The 17,873-nt window shown below is 45.1% G+C and overlaps 1 protein-coding gene across 2 annotated transcripts in view; it reads right to left on the bottom strand.

The window, feature by feature from the left end:
• Positions 1 to 17,873, bottom strand: part of LOC137518515 (sodium-dependent neutral amino acid transporter B(0)AT1-like) — a 390,168-nt gene that overhangs the window by 63,959 nt on the left and 308,336 nt on the right. For both annotated transcript variants that reach the window (XM_068236484.1, XM_068236486.1), the window contains one exon: positions 9,754 to 9,882. In XM_068236484.1, coding sequence (XP_068092585.1) covers positions 9,754 to 9,882 — 129 coding nt within the window. The remainder of the gene's footprint in view (positions 1 to 9,753; positions 9,883 to 17,873) is intronic.

The following is a 17,873-nucleotide window of genomic DNA, read 5'->3' as shown; positions in this document are numbered from 1 at the left end:
GTATAATGAAACCCCTGTCCCCGCGTCCTCCTGTATCACTGCGTCCGGTCCTGACAGTTGGCTGTCCGTAAACCTGATTGCATTGTGGGAAATAACAACTTTTTCCAACTGCCAAGCTAGCAGTATCTCCCTCTGTGCATAGAACTCTCATTAATGAACATATAAATATGTCACCACCAGTGATACATTGCAGAATGTAAATTAGGGAGAGGAAATATTTTACAATGGGCAAACACTGACAAAATCATATATAATAAAACCCCTGTCCCTGCATCCGTGCATCCATTGTGCGTAGCATGCATGTGTGGCACCTGGGCGGAGTTCTGACAGTAGTGGGGGACTGGCACGTGAGGGTCATGTCTGTGCGCATTTGTGTGTGTGTGTGGGGGCGGGGGGCGGTTGTGGCCTAGCTTTGACTTTTACACACAGGCCTTTTTACTGGTGTGCATATAAAACATAAAGCATTCCACAGTGTGTCTAACAAGAGGTAATCAATGAGTTGCAGATTTTTCTGACTTGATGCAAATTTTGTAGTAATTTGTATGCCTTGCATCCAAATCATCTGGCACTGCACGTGACTAGTCCATTTTCAAGCTACATAGAAATTGCTGGAAAAAAAAATCTCATGTTTTCATCAACAGAATCTGGTGGATATGCATGTGAGAGTTGGCTGCCAGGCAATGGATGAGACCAGGTTTTGGAAATGAGTGACAAAGCCTCATGCTCTGTGCAATTAACTGATCCTACAGCATGGTGGGTATTTCTGGGCAGTCTCATAGCAACTGTACTCCTAACAAAATACACAGAATGATAAGGCTGCAAAGATGTGTTATTTGAACTTCCTGTCAGTTTTTAAAAGTCTTAGTTAACTGTAGATTGGAATCATAAGATTGTTTGTAAATACATCATGGACCATGCAGGCTGGTAAGTGCCCTCCCTACTTAACCAGCCGGGCGGTATGGACGAGCTCAGCTCGTCCATCACCGCCGGAGGCTGCCGCTCAGGCCCTGCTGGGCCGATTTTCATCAAATAAAAAGCAGCACACGCAGCCGGCACTTTGCCAGCCGCGTGTGCTGCCTGATCGCCGCCGCTCTGCGGCGATCCGCCGCGAGCAGCGGCGAAAGAGGGTCCCCCCAGCCGCCTGAGCCCTGCGCAGCCGGAACAAATAGTTCCGGCCAGCGCTAAGGGCTGGATCGGAGGCGGCTGACGTCAGGACGTCGGCTGACGTCCATGACGTCACTCCGCTCGTCGCCATGGCGACGAAGTAAACAAAACACGGAAGGCCGCTCATTGCGGCCTTCCGTGTCACTTTTGGCCGCCGGAGGCGATCAGAAGAACGCCTCCGGAGCGCCCTCTAGTGGGCTTTCATGCAGCCAACTTTCAGTTGGCTGCATGAAATAGTTTTTTTTTAATTAAAAAAAAACCCTCCCGCAGCCACCCTGGCGATCTTAATAGAACGCCAGGGTGGTTAATGGACCATGCAGGCTGGTATAGCTCAAAGTGTGGAGCCCCACACTGTCCAAGCTCCACATTCTTGCTATGACAGGCTGCATGAGTGACAAGGGGTTAAAAAGGCTTTGGCGGGGGATCCCCATACTCATTTCTCTTTTATTCCTCACATTCACTCCTTAACCAGCTCCTGTCATCTACATCTCAAAAACATGTTCTTATAATATGTTGTCTGGACTATTGAAACCACTCCAATCTGTATTGAACTCAGCTGCTCATCTCATTCATCTTTCTTCTCACTCTTCCTCTGCTGCTCCTCTCTGTCAAGCTCTTCATTGACTAACAATCAACCAGAGGATCCAGTTCAGGCTCTTATGCTGGGAATACGCCATGCGTTTTTCCAGCAGATAGATGGTTTTACCGCTTGATGGAAAAAGATAAGAAAAATGAGTGGAAGATAAGAGAATCGTGTGGAGAATCGAGCGGCAAAATCGATCGAGTGGAGAATCTAGCGGAAAAAACGCATCATGTAGTCCCAGCATTAGCCCTAACCTACACAACACTCAACAATCTCTTTCCCCTGCACATCTCCTTACTTGTTTCCAGATACCAACCCAATTGCAATCTCAGATCTACACATGGCCTTCTTTTATCCTCCCGTAGAATTACCTCCTCGCCAAGTTGCACTCCTTACTAGATAACATAAAATCACACTGCCTCTAGGTATGACTATTGTATACTACCCCTCCTATAGTTTACCCCTATTCCTTTAGATTGTAAGCTCACACTTTTATGTCTTGGAATTTGTTAATCATGTTACTTTTGTCACTGCAGTTACCAATTCTGTATTATGTACCAATTCTGTATTTTGTATATTGGTGTATACCATTGTCTGTATTATTATGTACCCCATGTTTGTTTCTTACTTGTAAAGCACTATGGAATATGTTGGTGCTTTATAAATCAATAATAATAGTAATGATACCATCCATTTTCTTAAAATGTATAAAATAACTACATAGAACTTGGAACTCTGTATATATTAAAGTTTACCATAGCAAAATGTAATTTTACCTAGTTTAAAAACCTTTTCTGTTTGATGTTTTTTAAATCAATTTTTTCAAAAACTACAAAGTCTTTTTGGAAAAAAAAATGTTATTTCACTTGTTCCGCCTATTAACCCTATTCCTCCGACCATTCTAGTTTGCACAAATATTTTTACAGAATTTATGCTAGAAATTGTTTGACTGTCATAATTTCAAAATTGTATGCAAATGTAGCAAATTATGATCATCACTCTCTCTGAATACCCTTCTTAGGCCTCATACACACGCTAGAGGAAACTCAGCCAAGGCCAGTGAAAATTACTGCCTCTACCGAAAATTACAGTGGGTGTATAGCAGCCCTTAAAGAGACTCAGAGATGAGTCTCACTACAGTTTTTTTACTTACCCTGGGCTTCCTCCAGCCCCATAAGCATGGTTGTGACCCTCGCCGTCCTTCTACGATGTCCCGTTTAGCCGCGGTGAGCCCCGGTAAGCGGCTCAGTGATGTCAGCGGGGGACTTTCTGTGCATGCGCGGACCTTCTTCGCAAGCGCAGAAGGCCCCGGCTGACGTCACTCAGTCAGACTAAGTTCGACTGAGCCACTTACCGGGGGTTGACTGAGGGAGAACAGTAGTGCTGAGGAGGACGGCGAGGGACACATCTATGCTTATGGGGCTGGAGGAAGCCCCTGGTAAGTGAAAAACTGCAGTGAAACTTATCTCTAAGTTTCTTTAAATACTCTCGGCCGCTCGAACAGCAATCAACAAGAGCATTGTTCTCTCCACTTACCCCACCTACCATGTGACATCACTCCCGCAGTGCTATTCCCCCCGCATAGGAAAAGAACACATTGCTAGCCAACAGGCTAACAATGCATCTGTCAGGCCCTGCCCAGCCATTTCACCCAAGGGATCAGGTATCGATCTCTGACGAGCAACATGCCTCATATGTGTGTACAAGGCTTTAGGTTCTTGTATCATTTTCCTGAAAGATGCAAAGCTAAAAAAAAAAAGTCACCTGTAATGGCAGCTGCGGCGAGCAGCACCACCGCTGCAGCTGCCTTCATGTCGCCGGCGGAGGTGGTCTGGGGGACGCCAGCTGCGGCGAACGCTTCCGCCGCTGTAGCCGTCTCTGTGCCCCTGCCCGTCTTCTTCTTCTTGATGGTGAAATCCACTGATAGATTGTCTCTTGTACAGCATAGCTTGCTAAAGGGGCGGTTGCCCTGAAACGTCGCTTTTACTGCTGTTATGCCTTTGAAGAGCTAATAAAAGAGCTTTATTGCATACTGAATGGATGGTGCCGGTCATCTTGTTTTCTACAATTGAAGGACTGGAGTGCAGCTGGCCTAACCGTGGCACATCCGCATTGCACTTGAGGAGTGCTCCACAACTACTTTACAAAAGGACCTGCCCGTCTTCTCGGCATGTAGGACGCCTCAGACTCTTCACAGGAGACTGATACGCTGTACCGCACTCTGGTGATAGGTAGTACTTCGGTGGGTGCTTCAGCTGTCCCTTCAGTGGAGGACAGATTCCTTTTGCCCTGTGTCATCACTTGGCAAGACTGAGTCCTGGAGACGCAGGCGTTTTTGGACTCAGGCTCGGTCGCCAGCTTTATGAATTATGATTTTGCTATCCAGCTTGGGCTCCCTCTCCAGCCCTTAGATCAGGATCTAATAATTACCGCAGTAGATAGCTCTCCATTACAGAACAAACAATCTCCTTTACAGACCCCAGTTCTATCGTGTCAGATCGGGGCCCTCCACAAGGAGAACATCCAGTTCTTTGTGATCAAGATGATCACCACCTCAGTTCTCTTAGGGATGTCGTGGCTCGAGAAACACTCTCCTCGTTTGGACTGGGCTTCCAGGCAATTATTAAGTTGGTCCCCTTATTGTCAGGATCATTGCTTAGCCAAGGTCACACTTGGTATCACCAAGGTTCAAGCAGAGGGGTTACCCAGTCCGTATTCTGAATTTGCTGACGTATTTTGCCCCTGGGCAGCTGACAAGCTGCCACCACATCGAAGCTTCGATTGTCCCATAGATTTAAGATCTGGTTGCATGCCTCCTAGGGGTCATTTATATAATTTGTCAGGACCAGAGAAACTGGCTATGAAAGAATATATTGCGGAAAATTTGGCAAAAGGCTTTATCAGGCCATCCAAGTCCCCGGCCGGGGCTGGTTTCTTTTTTGTTAAAAAGAAAGACGGTGGTCTCAGACCATGTATCGATTATAGGGGTTTGAATAAGATTACAGTGAAAAACCGTTATCCTTTGCCCTTAATCGACGGTTTCTTTTCTCAAGTGACAGATGCGGGTGTGTTCACCAAACTTGATCTTAGGGGGGCCTACAACCTGATACGTATAATGCTAGGTACACACCATACAATTTTCTGTTAGATTTTCTCTTAGATTTACCTGCCAGATAGCTTTTTTCCATGTTATAGGTAAATCTAACAGAAGAATCTAACAGAAAATTGTATGGTGTGTACCTAGCATAAGAGAGGGTGACGAATGGAAGATGGCCTTCAACACACCCGACGGGCATTACGAATATCTCGTAATGCCCTTCGGGTTGTGCAATGCCCCAGCTGTCTTCCAGAAACTGATCAATGAGGATTTCAGGGAGGTATTGGGACGATTTGTCTTAGTTTACTTGGACGACGTCCTCATTTTTTCCCGTACCTTGTCCGAACACAGGGAACATGTAAAATTTGTCCTGGACAAATTACGTCAAAATTCTGTATTCGCCAATATTGAGAAATGTCTCTTCGAGGTCTCCCGGGTTCCTTTTCTTGGGTACATAATCTCCCCTGAAGGTTTAGAAATGGACCCCGATAAGCTATCTGCTGTTCTGGAGTGGCCTCGTCCTGTCGGCTTGAAGGCACTTCAGCGGTTCTTGGGCTTTGCCAATTATTATAGATGATTCATCAAGGGGTTTTCCTTGATAGTTGTGCCTCTCACGGATCTTACCAAGAAAGGGGTGGACACCCAAAACTGGTCAGTAGAGGCACTGACCGCATTCACCTCACTCAAACAGATGTTTTGTTCTGCTCCCATCTTGAGGCATGTGGATGTGTCCCTCCCTTTTGTGGTAGAGGTGGATCCTTCAGAGATTGAGGTAGGGGCCGTACTGTCCCAACGCTCTGGATTACAAGGCAAGTTGCATCCATGTGCATACTTCTCCAGGAAGTTCTCCCCAGCGGAAAGAAACTATGATATAGGGAATCGGGAGTTATTGGCTATTAAACTTGCATTTGAGGAACGGCGCCACTAGCTTGAGGGGGCTCAGCACACTGTCACAGTTTTTACTGATCACAAAAACTTGCAGTATATTGAAGGTGCTAAGCGGCTCACACCTAGACAGGCCCGGTGGTCCCTCTTTTTTACTCGGTTTGATTTTATTATTACGTTTAGACCAGGCAGCAAGTATATTAAAGCAGATGCTCTCTCGAGATGCTTTGAGCCAGAATCTGTGCAATCTTTTACCCCTGTTGGCATTCTCCCAGAAAGTCTAATTGTCGCAACTTTGGGGCTACAAGGTGATCAAGTTGCCAGCACAGGGGTCCCCTTGTTGCATGGTGAAGAACAGGTGGTGGATTGGAAACTGATTCCGGCAGACAGAGAGTGGGCTCTCCCAATCAGGTCCAGGAGATGGAGGTCCTTCTCGCAGGGACATTCCCCTCACTCCCGCCCTATGGCGGTTGGGGTAAACACAAAAGGAGAAACTCAGGAAGCGTGTCTGGAGTTCACGCCTAGTGGGGGGGTACTGTAATGGCAGCTGCGGCAAGCAGCACCGCTGCTGCAGCTGCCTTCATGTCGCCGGCGGAGGTGGTCTGGGGGACGTCAGCTGCGGTGAACGCTTCCGCCGCTGTAGCCGTCTCTGGGCCCCTGCCCGTCTTCTCGGCATGTTGGACGCCGAGGACGGGGCTTTCTTCCGCTCACAGGGTCGCTGTCTTGCGTGCAAAGACAGGACCTTTATTCTGAGAGGAGGAGCGTCAGCTGACCTGCTGGTCGGCTGACGTCAGAGGAGGCCCACGGCGCCCAGGATTGGCTGATCCAGGAGGGGCGTGCCAGTGGGGTCTCCTATGCTTCTTAAGCCTTCGGGCTTCATTCACTGGTTGTCTGTTGTCATGAATACTTGCGTGTTAGCGCTCAGACCTTAGGCTAGTTCCCTGGTGTTGATGCTAAGGATTTCACACCAAGACTAGGATATTGCTACCTTGAGATTGTTATTTGTTTAGACTAGTTCCCTGTAGTGTTGGGTGAACAGTGTTCGCCACTGTTCGGGTTCTGCAGAACATCACCCTGTTCGGGTGATGTTCGAGTTCGGCCGAACACCTGGTGGTGTTCGGCCAAACTGTTCGGGTTCGCCCGAATGGCTCAATGCCTGGCCGAACAGGGCCCCTGTTCGGCCGAACAGGGCCCTGTTCGGCCGAATACGGCCCCCCTATGGGGTCGCAGGCATAAGGGGGGAGCATGCCCCGATCGCGGGGGGGGGGTCGGAAATTCCCCCCACCCCCTCCGCTAGCGCTCCCCCCTCTGCCCGCTTCCCCATACAAAAGTTTAAGGATAGTAAAACAGTACCGGTGGCTGGCAGTGGGCGGCACTGTGAAGTGAGTGAGGAGGAGGAGTCCGGAGAGTGACGCATTGAGGGAGGCCGGGCAGCGGGCGGTTCAGCGGTAGTACCCTTGTGGTACTTCCCGCTGCCCGGCCTCCCTCAACGCGTCACTCTCCGGACTCCTCCTCCTCACTCACTTCACAGTGCCGCCCACTGCCAGCCACTACTACCGGTACTGTTTTACTTTCCTTAAACTTTTATATGGGAAAGCGGGCAGAGGGGGGAGCGCTAGCGGAGGGGGTATGGGGAATTTCCGACCCCCCCCCCCCGCGATCGGGGCATGCTCCCCCCTTATGCCTGCGACCCCATAGGGCCCCCAAAAGCGGGATGTTCGGGGAGTTCGGGGTTCGGCCCGAACATGCCGAACATCTCGGCCATGTTCGGCGAACTTTCCCGAACCCGAACATCCAGGTGTTCGCCCAACACTAGTTCCCTGGTGTTGATGCTAAGGATTTCACACCAAGACTAGGTTATTGCTACTGTATTGATCTCCTTTGTATGACTCTTAGCGATTTCTCTGACCCTGATCCTGCTTTCCGATCCTGTACTTTCGCTTATCTGCCTACCTATTGCTGAACTTCTGCCTGATTACCGATTACTCTCTTGTCTCACGATTCTGTACCGATACGTACCTTCCTGTTGCTGAACCTCTGCCTGATTACCGATTACTCTCTTGTCTCACGATCCTGTACTGATACTCACCTCTCTGTTGCCGAACCTTGCCTGCCTGACCATTCTACTCACCAGTGGACCCTCCCCACTGGTGAGGTGTTAAATACGCCAGCTCCGCTGGTGAAGCAGTTCTGCTAGGCCATAGTTTAGCCTTAATTACCTTCTCGTTAGGTAACCTGTCATTGTAGTATTACTGTGTCTCGCAGGCTGCAGTACAGTCTGTCTCACCCGCCCCTCGGGTGTTCAATTGCCTGCAGCATATTCTGAACCACCCGCTCCTCGGGAGATTCAGCCTCTTCAGTATTGTTCCTCCAGCTTGCTGGAGGTTGTACGTTAGTGCACGGTCAGTGTACTGTTTATACCTCACCAGCCCCTCTGGTGAGGTCTCATTGTACCATTAAAGTTACGGTTGCACCAAATCACTGCACACTCTGCTCCTTGTCTGCTATACTAGTATTATTGGTGATTCTGCAGATCACACATAATCGGGTATAGCGTCTGCATTATTGGTGATTCTGCAGATCCCCACATAATCAGACATCTGAGCTACAACACCCAACCGTTACATCACCCTAATGCACAACAGGCTCGGAGAAACTTGCTTATCTTTGTTAGCACAGCAGGGCCCATATGCAATTAACTTTTTCTCCTGAGTTAGTTCCTAGAAGATAATTTTCATATTCTCTTTGAAATAACTTTCAAACATTTTACAGTTTAAAAAGTACACAAAAGTAGGTGAAAAAGTACTATCAAAATTATTTTGAGTATTGTCTTGCTTGCTGGTGGTTTCAAAAGCATTTTATGACAAGGTGTGAAAATATCACCTACGAGAAAACTCAGGAGGAAAAGTAAATTGCATATGGGCCCTGGAGTTTCACAAATTTCTCCAAAAAGTGCATTGAACTCAAGCCAAGATAGACACATCTAAGGGGCAGAACAATCAGTTTTAAGTGAAAACATATTATAAGTAAAGAAAGAAAGGTTATCAAAATTAATTGTGAGATTTTATAAAATGTGGCTGATACTTTTATTTAATACATTAAGGGATTCTCATTTAATAAAAAAAAAACCAAGGAAAGGTACTTTGATCTTTTTACACAGTAATTTACAGGCAGTAAATTGTATCCTTGTAAATCATTAGTAAATTATCAGTTAACTTTGTGCCTGGCTATAAATGGACAATTCCCATTAGTAATCATTAGCTTTCTTGATATTTGGAAAAATACCCTAGTAAATGAAGAGGCAACTGTGGACCCTTTAAATTATATTATGATTTGCTTTTCGGTGACACTTATTTCTGCTATACAGGGGCGTAGCAATAGGGGGTGCAGAGGTAGCGACCGCATCGGGGCCCTTGGGCCAGAGGGGCCCCGAAAGGCCCTCCCTCAACTACAATATTAGCTCTCTATTGGTCCTGTGCTCATAATAAGCACTTCTATATATACTTTGAATAGTGGTAATCATTAACAAACTGTTCCCCATCCCCTTCTTGCACCTCTGACACTGTAGTTGCCATTGGCAGCTTTTAGTGCGCCTTATCAATTGCTATGTATAGAGTGCAAGGGGGGCCCCATTGTAAAACTTGCATCGGGGCCCACAGCTCCTTAGCTACGCCACTGCTGCTATATTTTAATTTTACTAAATTACTTTCCCCAAAATATAGTTTCTCCCTTTAGTTAATTGCTTTGAAAGCATCTCTGCTTTCACTCTTTATCCTTATTTCCTTAGCAAAATAAAACTTGAAAAAGTTTTAAAAATGAGTAAAATAAATAAGCTGGGTGTACATGGACATGTTGCCATGGTTGTAACGATGTGTAAATTAGTTTGGAAAATTCTTGACTGGTTATGAATTGAAGTACAAAGATGTTTTTTTAACATTTATATATTGCCAAAATACATGTGCATGACCAATCTATTTTATTACAGACACACACATAACAGAAAGAGGACTTGCTTATTGCTCACCTGGAAAAGCAGTCATCAAAGCTTGCTGTGGCACGAAATCCAATAATAGCATAGATAACCGTAGCAGAATATATAGATGTACAACCATTAATGATGGAGATAATGACAGCATCTCGTTCACAGTTGTTACTGTAAAATATAAATAAATTCATTTTACAAATTTTAATAAAGCAAACTCAGGAACTTGTCAAGATGGTCTATTGTGGTTTTATTTATTTAGTTGATAGTTCTTTATACTGTATAGTAAAATTCAGATTCTGCAAGATGTTTGTATTAGTTTTGGATAGTGTGGGGGTTAGAAACATTTTTGTATTTTCACCACTGCCTGGAACCCATTAAGGAGAATACCACTCCATTTCTGTCCTGAGAGAATGTGAGAAAGTACCGGTAAGTAGTTCTTTCCAATAGACACAGCAAAAAATTAAAAAGTTTTTCTTGTAGAGTGGAGCAGAATTTGATCCTAGTCAAGTTTTTTTTTTTAGTCGTCTCACATTTCCAGAGATGGCCAATAAAATAGTAATAATTTCGACTTGCATGGAAAGGAATGGAAATGGAAATTGTTGAGCACTAAGAAATGGGATAATTTTTGAACAGGAAGTGCATTGATTGGTCCAATTCCAAGCTATGCTGAATAGCACAGCTCAGCATTGATCATAGAATGTCATGCAGCAGTGCAGTGTCAGATTTCACTGCTATGCAGCACATTAGTATGTCCATCAGTATATGCATTGCGGGATGTCCCTGCATATCGAACACTGCTACCCATCATTTAAAACAGCTCAGCAATGTGACAGTGTGCACAAGCTCTTAGAAACAATTGTTGGCATGTAAAGTTTGCCACCGCTGTTTGCGGTGCGTTACACAGTGAGTTTGGTGTGTCAGTGTGAAGCAGAACTCTAATTACACTCCGTGATTGATGTATACCCATGCAAGATGTTTGAAAGCACTTTAGGCCTGCAATTTAGCATTCAATGTGATTTCTGCCCTTAAAACGCTGCTTTGCGTCAAATTCAGATTTTTCCCCGGGACTTTGGGCATGTATACCACTCCGCCATGCCCCCCTCCAGGTGTTAGACCCCTTGAAACATCTTTTCCATCACTTTTGTGGCCAGCATCATTTTTTCTATTTTTCAAAATGTGCATCCCCATTGAAGTCTATTGCGGTTCGCGAACTTTTCCGCAAACCGAACCTTCCGCGAAGGTTCGCAAACGAGGTTCGCGAACCGAAAATCGGAGGTTCGCGACATCTCTACACTTAACCCTTCCCCACCCAAACCCCAGTCTTGCTGTCTAACACAACCTACAATTATATATACTTGCCTGAGGGCTCGTTTTATTGGGCGGCCTGTGTCAGGGGACTCTGATGTTTTTCTTTATTAATGTGTGTAAAAAATTATGTAAAAGAAATTGAATGTGATTTATATTTCAAATAAAAATTGTTGCCTCAGGGGATATTGAGGTTATGGTAATAAAAGCTGTGGCCAATTTTAAAAATCCAAATGGTTGTCGCAGTCTTTTATTTACCAAGTCAAAGGGAGGTCACTGTTTGCCCCCCTATCCAGGTCAAGAAACCCCCTCCAGAGCAAGGCGGAGCTGGGCGACAAAGGGGGCATGACCTGGCTGGGGGCTGGTGACCTGCTGGACAAGATAGGGCAGTGGAGGTCAAGGTGACAAATAAGGGAGGGCAAGGGACCTGGGGGGAACAACAAAAGGAAAAGAGAGGAAGCTGGACTTCCTTTAGAGATCCAGCAGGAAAGTGATGCTGCTTTGAAGGCAAAAGATTGTTACTCCAAATGTTGATTTGATTTAGATTTCACTTTTGTTCATTTACTGCATTGAAATTGTTTACAGTATTTTTTCACACCTGCCTAAAACTTTTGGGCAGTACTATATGTATATCTAGGTTACCTTTTCTGCAACATCACTGTCTGATTAGATCCAGTTCCACTGTACAACAGACACTGCGAGGTTGTATGTCTGCTCTTATATGCCATGGGTAGTAGAATACCAATTACCATATTACCTGGGTGTCGAATAAGATGCCTACCGCCATTGCTATTCCCTGGCTACTGATCGCTGCAGGCATAGCTAGGGTATTTGACACCTGGTGTAGCCCTCCCCAAGAAAGGAAAGTGAGTGAGTGCAGCGTGCAAAGCACACCATAGAAAAAAAAATGGGCACAGCCCTGGCCACTGATTGCTGCAGGCGTAGCTAGGATATTTGACACCCGCTGTAGACAAAGAAAGAAGTGTGACTGCAACCCTCAAATCACACCAAGGTAAAAAATGGGCGTGGCCATGACATGACGCTGGCAGAGCTAACTCTAAGGCAGTGCCCTGAGTGTCCTCTAAAAACACAGTAAGGCAAAGTGACCCTAAAGGTAATTGAACAATGTTCTCCAAGCACATAAGAAAACCATGTTTCTTCCATAATGTGGTGAAACTGGAGATTCTCCTCATGGATGGTCACACAATAAATCTTCAGAAACTGTATGATGCTATCATGTCAATGTGGACCAAAATCTCGGCGGAATACCATGAAGAATATGTCACGTCAGTGAATTTTTAAAAATCCATGCATCACCACATACTAACATGACCTCCAGGCCGACGCAGATCGCCGCAACTTGACACATAACCACAGCGTTAACGTAGTTCTCGACCTGCGTCTGTGATGCGATGAAAACGTCACTTCCGTCGTGTTGCGCCGTACTGTGGAAGTATGAAAGTCTCCATAGACCTTAATTGCCCGGCAGTGGGGTATGGCAAAAATACCACACCGTATCGCCTCGGCGTGAAAGGGTCCTGATGCTTTGTAAGCTTTCTGCATACATGACTTTTCCTACGGCAAGCAATCGAGCAATGTCAGAAAAAAACTAAGGCAGCTAGACTATATTTGGGGTTAGGTTCTCTTTAATCCAATAGTTTTTCCCTAACAGATTTGTTATTTTTTTAGATTGCATTACAAGGTAAGGGTCTCATTAGAGTTGACAACAGTTTTGAAATGTGCTATTGTGGTCTTGTTTTTTTTTTTTTATACATCACATCATGTTTGTGTACAGTTTTTATATCGACTGTAGATCACTGAGTGTGCTGTGGATGGCTGTGGATGGCAAATGTATGCTAGGGATGGCTTTATTTTGTACTGCATTGTACATCATCTACTTGACCTATCCATAGTTTATCAGAATATGCCTATACTCTTGTGTAACTCAATTACAAGTATTTTGATTAATTCTGCAATTATACAATCATAAAAAATGTCTGCTCTATTTCAGTCCTAGAGACACTTTCTCCTGGGGTATGCACAAGGGTACCATAGTTCATTTTCCCACAAGCAACTTGTCAGATTTTACCAAACACTGCACATTTTCCAGATTCTACTAGTGCAGTACTGGAAAATGAGTAACTCAAGGTGATATAGTAACTCGAGTTGAAAAAAGTTCAGTTTTAACAGATTATGGGAGGTGAACATTATCCAAAAGTCATAAGGTTACTATAAACTAGTACTTTTTGTGCGCCTTTATTCCAGTAATTCCAAAATTAGTTTGAATATTGTAAACCAAATTCAATAGATACCATAAATAAGTTGTTGTTTTTTTTTTCACTTTAAGCACAACGTGAAGTATTCTTTGCAGCTTAGTACTAGATATGGTCAATCTCTGCTACATACATTTTCCTTGAGGAGAGTTCATGAAAGTCAGCTAGATCATGTGATTAGTATCTGGTGGTATATTTGATGGATAGCCAGTACAGCTAACTAAGAACACCATACCTACAGTTAAGCATGGGGATAGCAGGCTGCTATTAGCAGCATCCTGTTGGCTCATTTCTCTGTAACTGGGACTGGGACATTTGTCAGGATAGAATGAGAAATGTATAGAACAAAATAATGTCAGATTGTTGAGGAAGACCTGCTGCCCTCCGGTAGAGCATTTTAATGGGGGAAGGTTTATGAAAACAAACTTCAGTTTAACCATGTGATATCTTTTCTTTAAATTGTATTTTCATATAGGACTTGCACATTTCCTGTTAATTTGAACATTCCAGGTGACTATGTAATTTTTACTTACTTGTCTTATTGTTTGTTTCCTTGTCCTAATGTTTCTATTTTTATTTGGGCATTTTTTTAAAGGACTGCTTTCACAAAAAAAAGTTAAATATTAAGTACATGTGTACAGTACAGGTGTTAGAAACTCACCTGCTTGGCCCAGAGATGCCGGGTTGCCCCAGCACAGGTTTTCCTGCGCAGTGGCCCCAGCAACGCTCTAGGCGTGAGGGCAAGTACATTCTCCAGAATTAAACAGGCAGGGATGCACGCAGCTGCCCACCTGATCTACTCACTTAGGTGCAAGCGCTAGCCACTGACTGACATGATTGAAGGACATTGCTCTTTTCTCAGCCAATGGATGTTTTTGACTCTTGCCTTCATAAGGCTCCTCCTTGCAGTGTGCTCTTGCCTGTTATAGCTTCAGTTGCCTTAGGGTTGCTCTGCTGGGTGTGCTTCTTCCCTGTGTACTCATGTTTGACCTTGCTTGACCTTTTGACCTCACCCTAAAATGCTTCCTGGACTAACCTTGGAATTGTACTCGACCTAGCCCCTGGAACCACAATATTTCTGCTCTTCCGTGTATGACCCTAGGGCCCATATGCAATTCACTTTTTCTCCTGAGATTTCTCCTAGGTGATAATTTCACAACTTGGCAATAAAATATTTTTGAAACCACCAGGAAGCAAGAAAATACTAAACATTATTTTGATAATACTTTCTTATCCGCTTTTTAGAATGTTTTCAATGGAAAAGTGATGAAATATTATTTTGAATACAAAATGAAAAATTAACGAAAACCCAGGAGAAAAAGTTAATTGCATATGGGCTTAGGACTGTTATTGAATTAAGCCGCTTTAGGATTTGGTACTTCACCTCTGATTATCTGTTGCTGATTTGGACTGTTCGGACTTTGATTTGCCTGTTCCCTGCCTAGTAGGTTCTGGTGGTACCATTGTCTTACGGCCTTCAGATCCTATACATTGCGCATATCAAGGCCTGGATGTAATCGGGTGCTGGGATGACGCACTTGTCATCCCTCGGCTGACCAGAGACATGCCACATAAAGTGAAAACTGCAGAGGAGATTGGGGCATAGGTACTGATTTGAGGCAGTGGATCCACCAGGCATCACAACAGGTACATACAAAAGGTCAATTTGTCCAAGTGTAAACTGCACTATAAAATACTCATTTCTTCTGTCGCTGGCTAACAGGTTTTGTCCTCTATTAGGAAATCCACAATATACTGTCTCACTTGCTGGTGGCTCTGTTTGCCTGAATTGTTCATGTGTAACTACTACTCACCAGCAGTTGGCTCCCCGCAGGCTTTGAGTACCACCAGCATACAGGTCATCCAGGCAAAGACCTTGTAGTGTACAGGGCATGATACTGTACCCTTAGTATTAATTAATTTTTATTGGTGAGAATATGCCGCCTTTGCCTTCACCCCTCTTTATTCTACTGTTCAGTGAGGCCATTGTCACTTAAACATACCTAGGCAGAGTTACCTGGCTTCTGTGCTGGCTGGACTGGCTTTCTGCTGGGCAGGCTGTCCTGCTGGCAGGTTGTGTGGCAGTCCCTCATAGCATTCCCTGACCTTCTAATGGACCCCCTCCCAGGCTCCCACAGGCCTCCCATTGAGGCACCAAAACTCCCAGCATGACCCATAGAACCACAGCTCTATGCATAGAGGCTCCACAGCTTTATGAGGGTATGCTGGGAGATGTGTTGCATCAATGGGGGCATTCTGGGTCCTGTGGTGCCTCTATGGGGGCATGCTGTGTGCTTTGGTTCCTGTATGGGGGCATGTTGGATGCTGTGGTGCCTCTATGGGGCATGCTGAGTGCTGTGGTGCCATTCTGGGTGCTGTGGTGCCTCTATGGGGCATGCTTGGTGCTACGGTGCCTCTACAGGGCATGCTGGGTGCTAAGGTACCATGTTGGGTGTTGTGGTGCCTCTATGGGGCATGCTGGGTGCTGCATGATGCCATGCTGGGTGCTGTGGTGCCAAGCTGGATGCTGTTGTGCCTCTATGGGGAATGCTGGGTGCTTTGTGGTGCCATGTTGAGTGCTGTGGTGCCTCTATGTGTCATGCTGGGAGTTGTGGTGACATGCTGGAAGCTGTGGTGCCTGGAACTTCCATAGGAAGCATGAGATATGTGTCCTCACTGTTCCTCCCCCCAACCTCCCCCTACCCCGAGCAGAGTAGCACAGCAGGAGGAACTACTTATCTCCCCCATCTGCTCTACAAGTCTGGAGACATCCTCTGAAGCTGGCCCACGAATCAGATGCTAGGAACTCTAGTGTCTGGTTCATTCTCAGACACTAGAGAGGAAGCCTGGAAGAAAAAATGTCTGCAGAATCTGGAGACCAAGTGGCCGGAGGTGAGTACTGCTGCCCGCTGCCTGACTCTACCTGGGGGACATCCGAGGCACGTGCCACTGATCCTTGGAGCTAGCAATGCCCCTGTCCACCCCTCCTCTCACACAGAGCTCCTCCTTCACCTGAGAGCTGAGGTCTGCAGGGAGGAGGAGAAGATAAAACATGTTGCAGATTCATGACTAACATTGAGAAATGTAATGTTAGACATGGCAGTGAGAAATGTGATGTGAGAGTGAAAGTTCCTGTCACTGACTGTGCATGAGTGTGATTCATATGTGTGTATGGTGTGTGCCTGTGTATAGTGCATGTCTGATACAATGTGTGTGTGTGTGTGTGTGCGTGCGTGTGTGTCTGATTATAGTGCCGGTGTGTACAGTTAGTATGTGTGTGGTGCAGTCTGTGTGTATGTGCAATGTAATTGTGTACAGTGTATGCACGTATTGTTTGTATGTGTATTTGTGTACAGGGTGTTTATTTCACTAATATTATAAATGCGAAAGTTTGGATGTTTGTTATTGTATGTGAGTACTCTTTTTTCATGTCTTGTATGATTTTATGGTTCATTTATCCTCAATGAATGGTCTACACTTAGTACTGCTTTTTTTTATCATTTTATAATATATTATCAATCTTATACCGATGCCATCTGGAGGATAACTTTACACAGTTAAAGATTGGAACAGTTCTGTGACCCATGGGAGCTTCATGCTATGTATACAACCTTATAAAGTGGGTTGTTATTGGGTGGTAAGCCTTTTTCCTTTTGGGTGCTAGGATTCACTTTTAATGGCCTGATAGCTCAGATGTGAAACACGGTGGAAATGTATCACATAATTACTTGTGACTTGCGCTGATTCAATTACATATCTATGTTATGTGACTAAAAATAATAAAAATCAGGGGTGTTGCTAGCCCCAAAGTTCAGTGGCACGTGCCCCAGATCTATTCTGAGGTGCCCTGGATGTCCCGTGGGCAGAGTCAGGCAGCGGGCAGCAGTACTCAACTCCACCCAGCACACCCTCCATTGAAGCACCACAGCACCCAGCATACCCCCACTGATGCACCACATCTCCCACCATGCCCCCATTGAGGCACCACAGCTCCCAGGATATCGTCATAGAGACACCACAGCTCTTAGACCGCTGTTAAGTTCATGTAAATATTGCTCCACCCATGACCACACCCACATTCTGGTGCATCGATACACACATTTTTCGACTGCAGTGCCCAAAATTGCCCCGAATCTCTTTGGGTACCTAGCAACGCCTCTTACTTCTAAAAGAAGGGCCAATGCCAATTTCAAACAAAAGATTATTCAAACGATTTTTCATCAGACACTATAAAGGATATTGGCCTCAATTCACTAAGATCATGCTGGAGATAATAAGGCAAGAGAAAACTTACCTTCACATAGTGAGAGAGTTATCTTATCTCTTCATTCCTTAAGTTACATCCTCTGTAGTTATTTTACCTCCTCTGTAGTTAATTTACCTCCTCTGTAGTTATTTTCACATGCAGTTAATGAACAGCCTGCCTTTAACTCTGGAGTTATTTTAAGGATTAAAGAGTTAACTTAAAGACAGAAGAGTTAATTTTAGGTTTGCCTGAGGTAAAAGGTTTCCTGAATACTACATGCCTTATCACCATGGTAACAACTCTAGAAGAGTTATTAAAGACAGGAGATAAGCTTA

This window comes from Hyperolius riggenbachi, chromosome 5, assembly GCF_040937935.1.
Source record: "Hyperolius riggenbachi isolate aHypRig1 chromosome 5, aHypRig1.pri, whole genome shotgun sequence".
In the NCBI taxonomy this organism is placed as follows: Eukaryota; Metazoa; Chordata; class Amphibia; order Anura; family Hyperoliidae; genus Hyperolius; species Hyperolius riggenbachi.
This window is presented reverse-complemented; position numbering and strand designations above follow the sequence as displayed.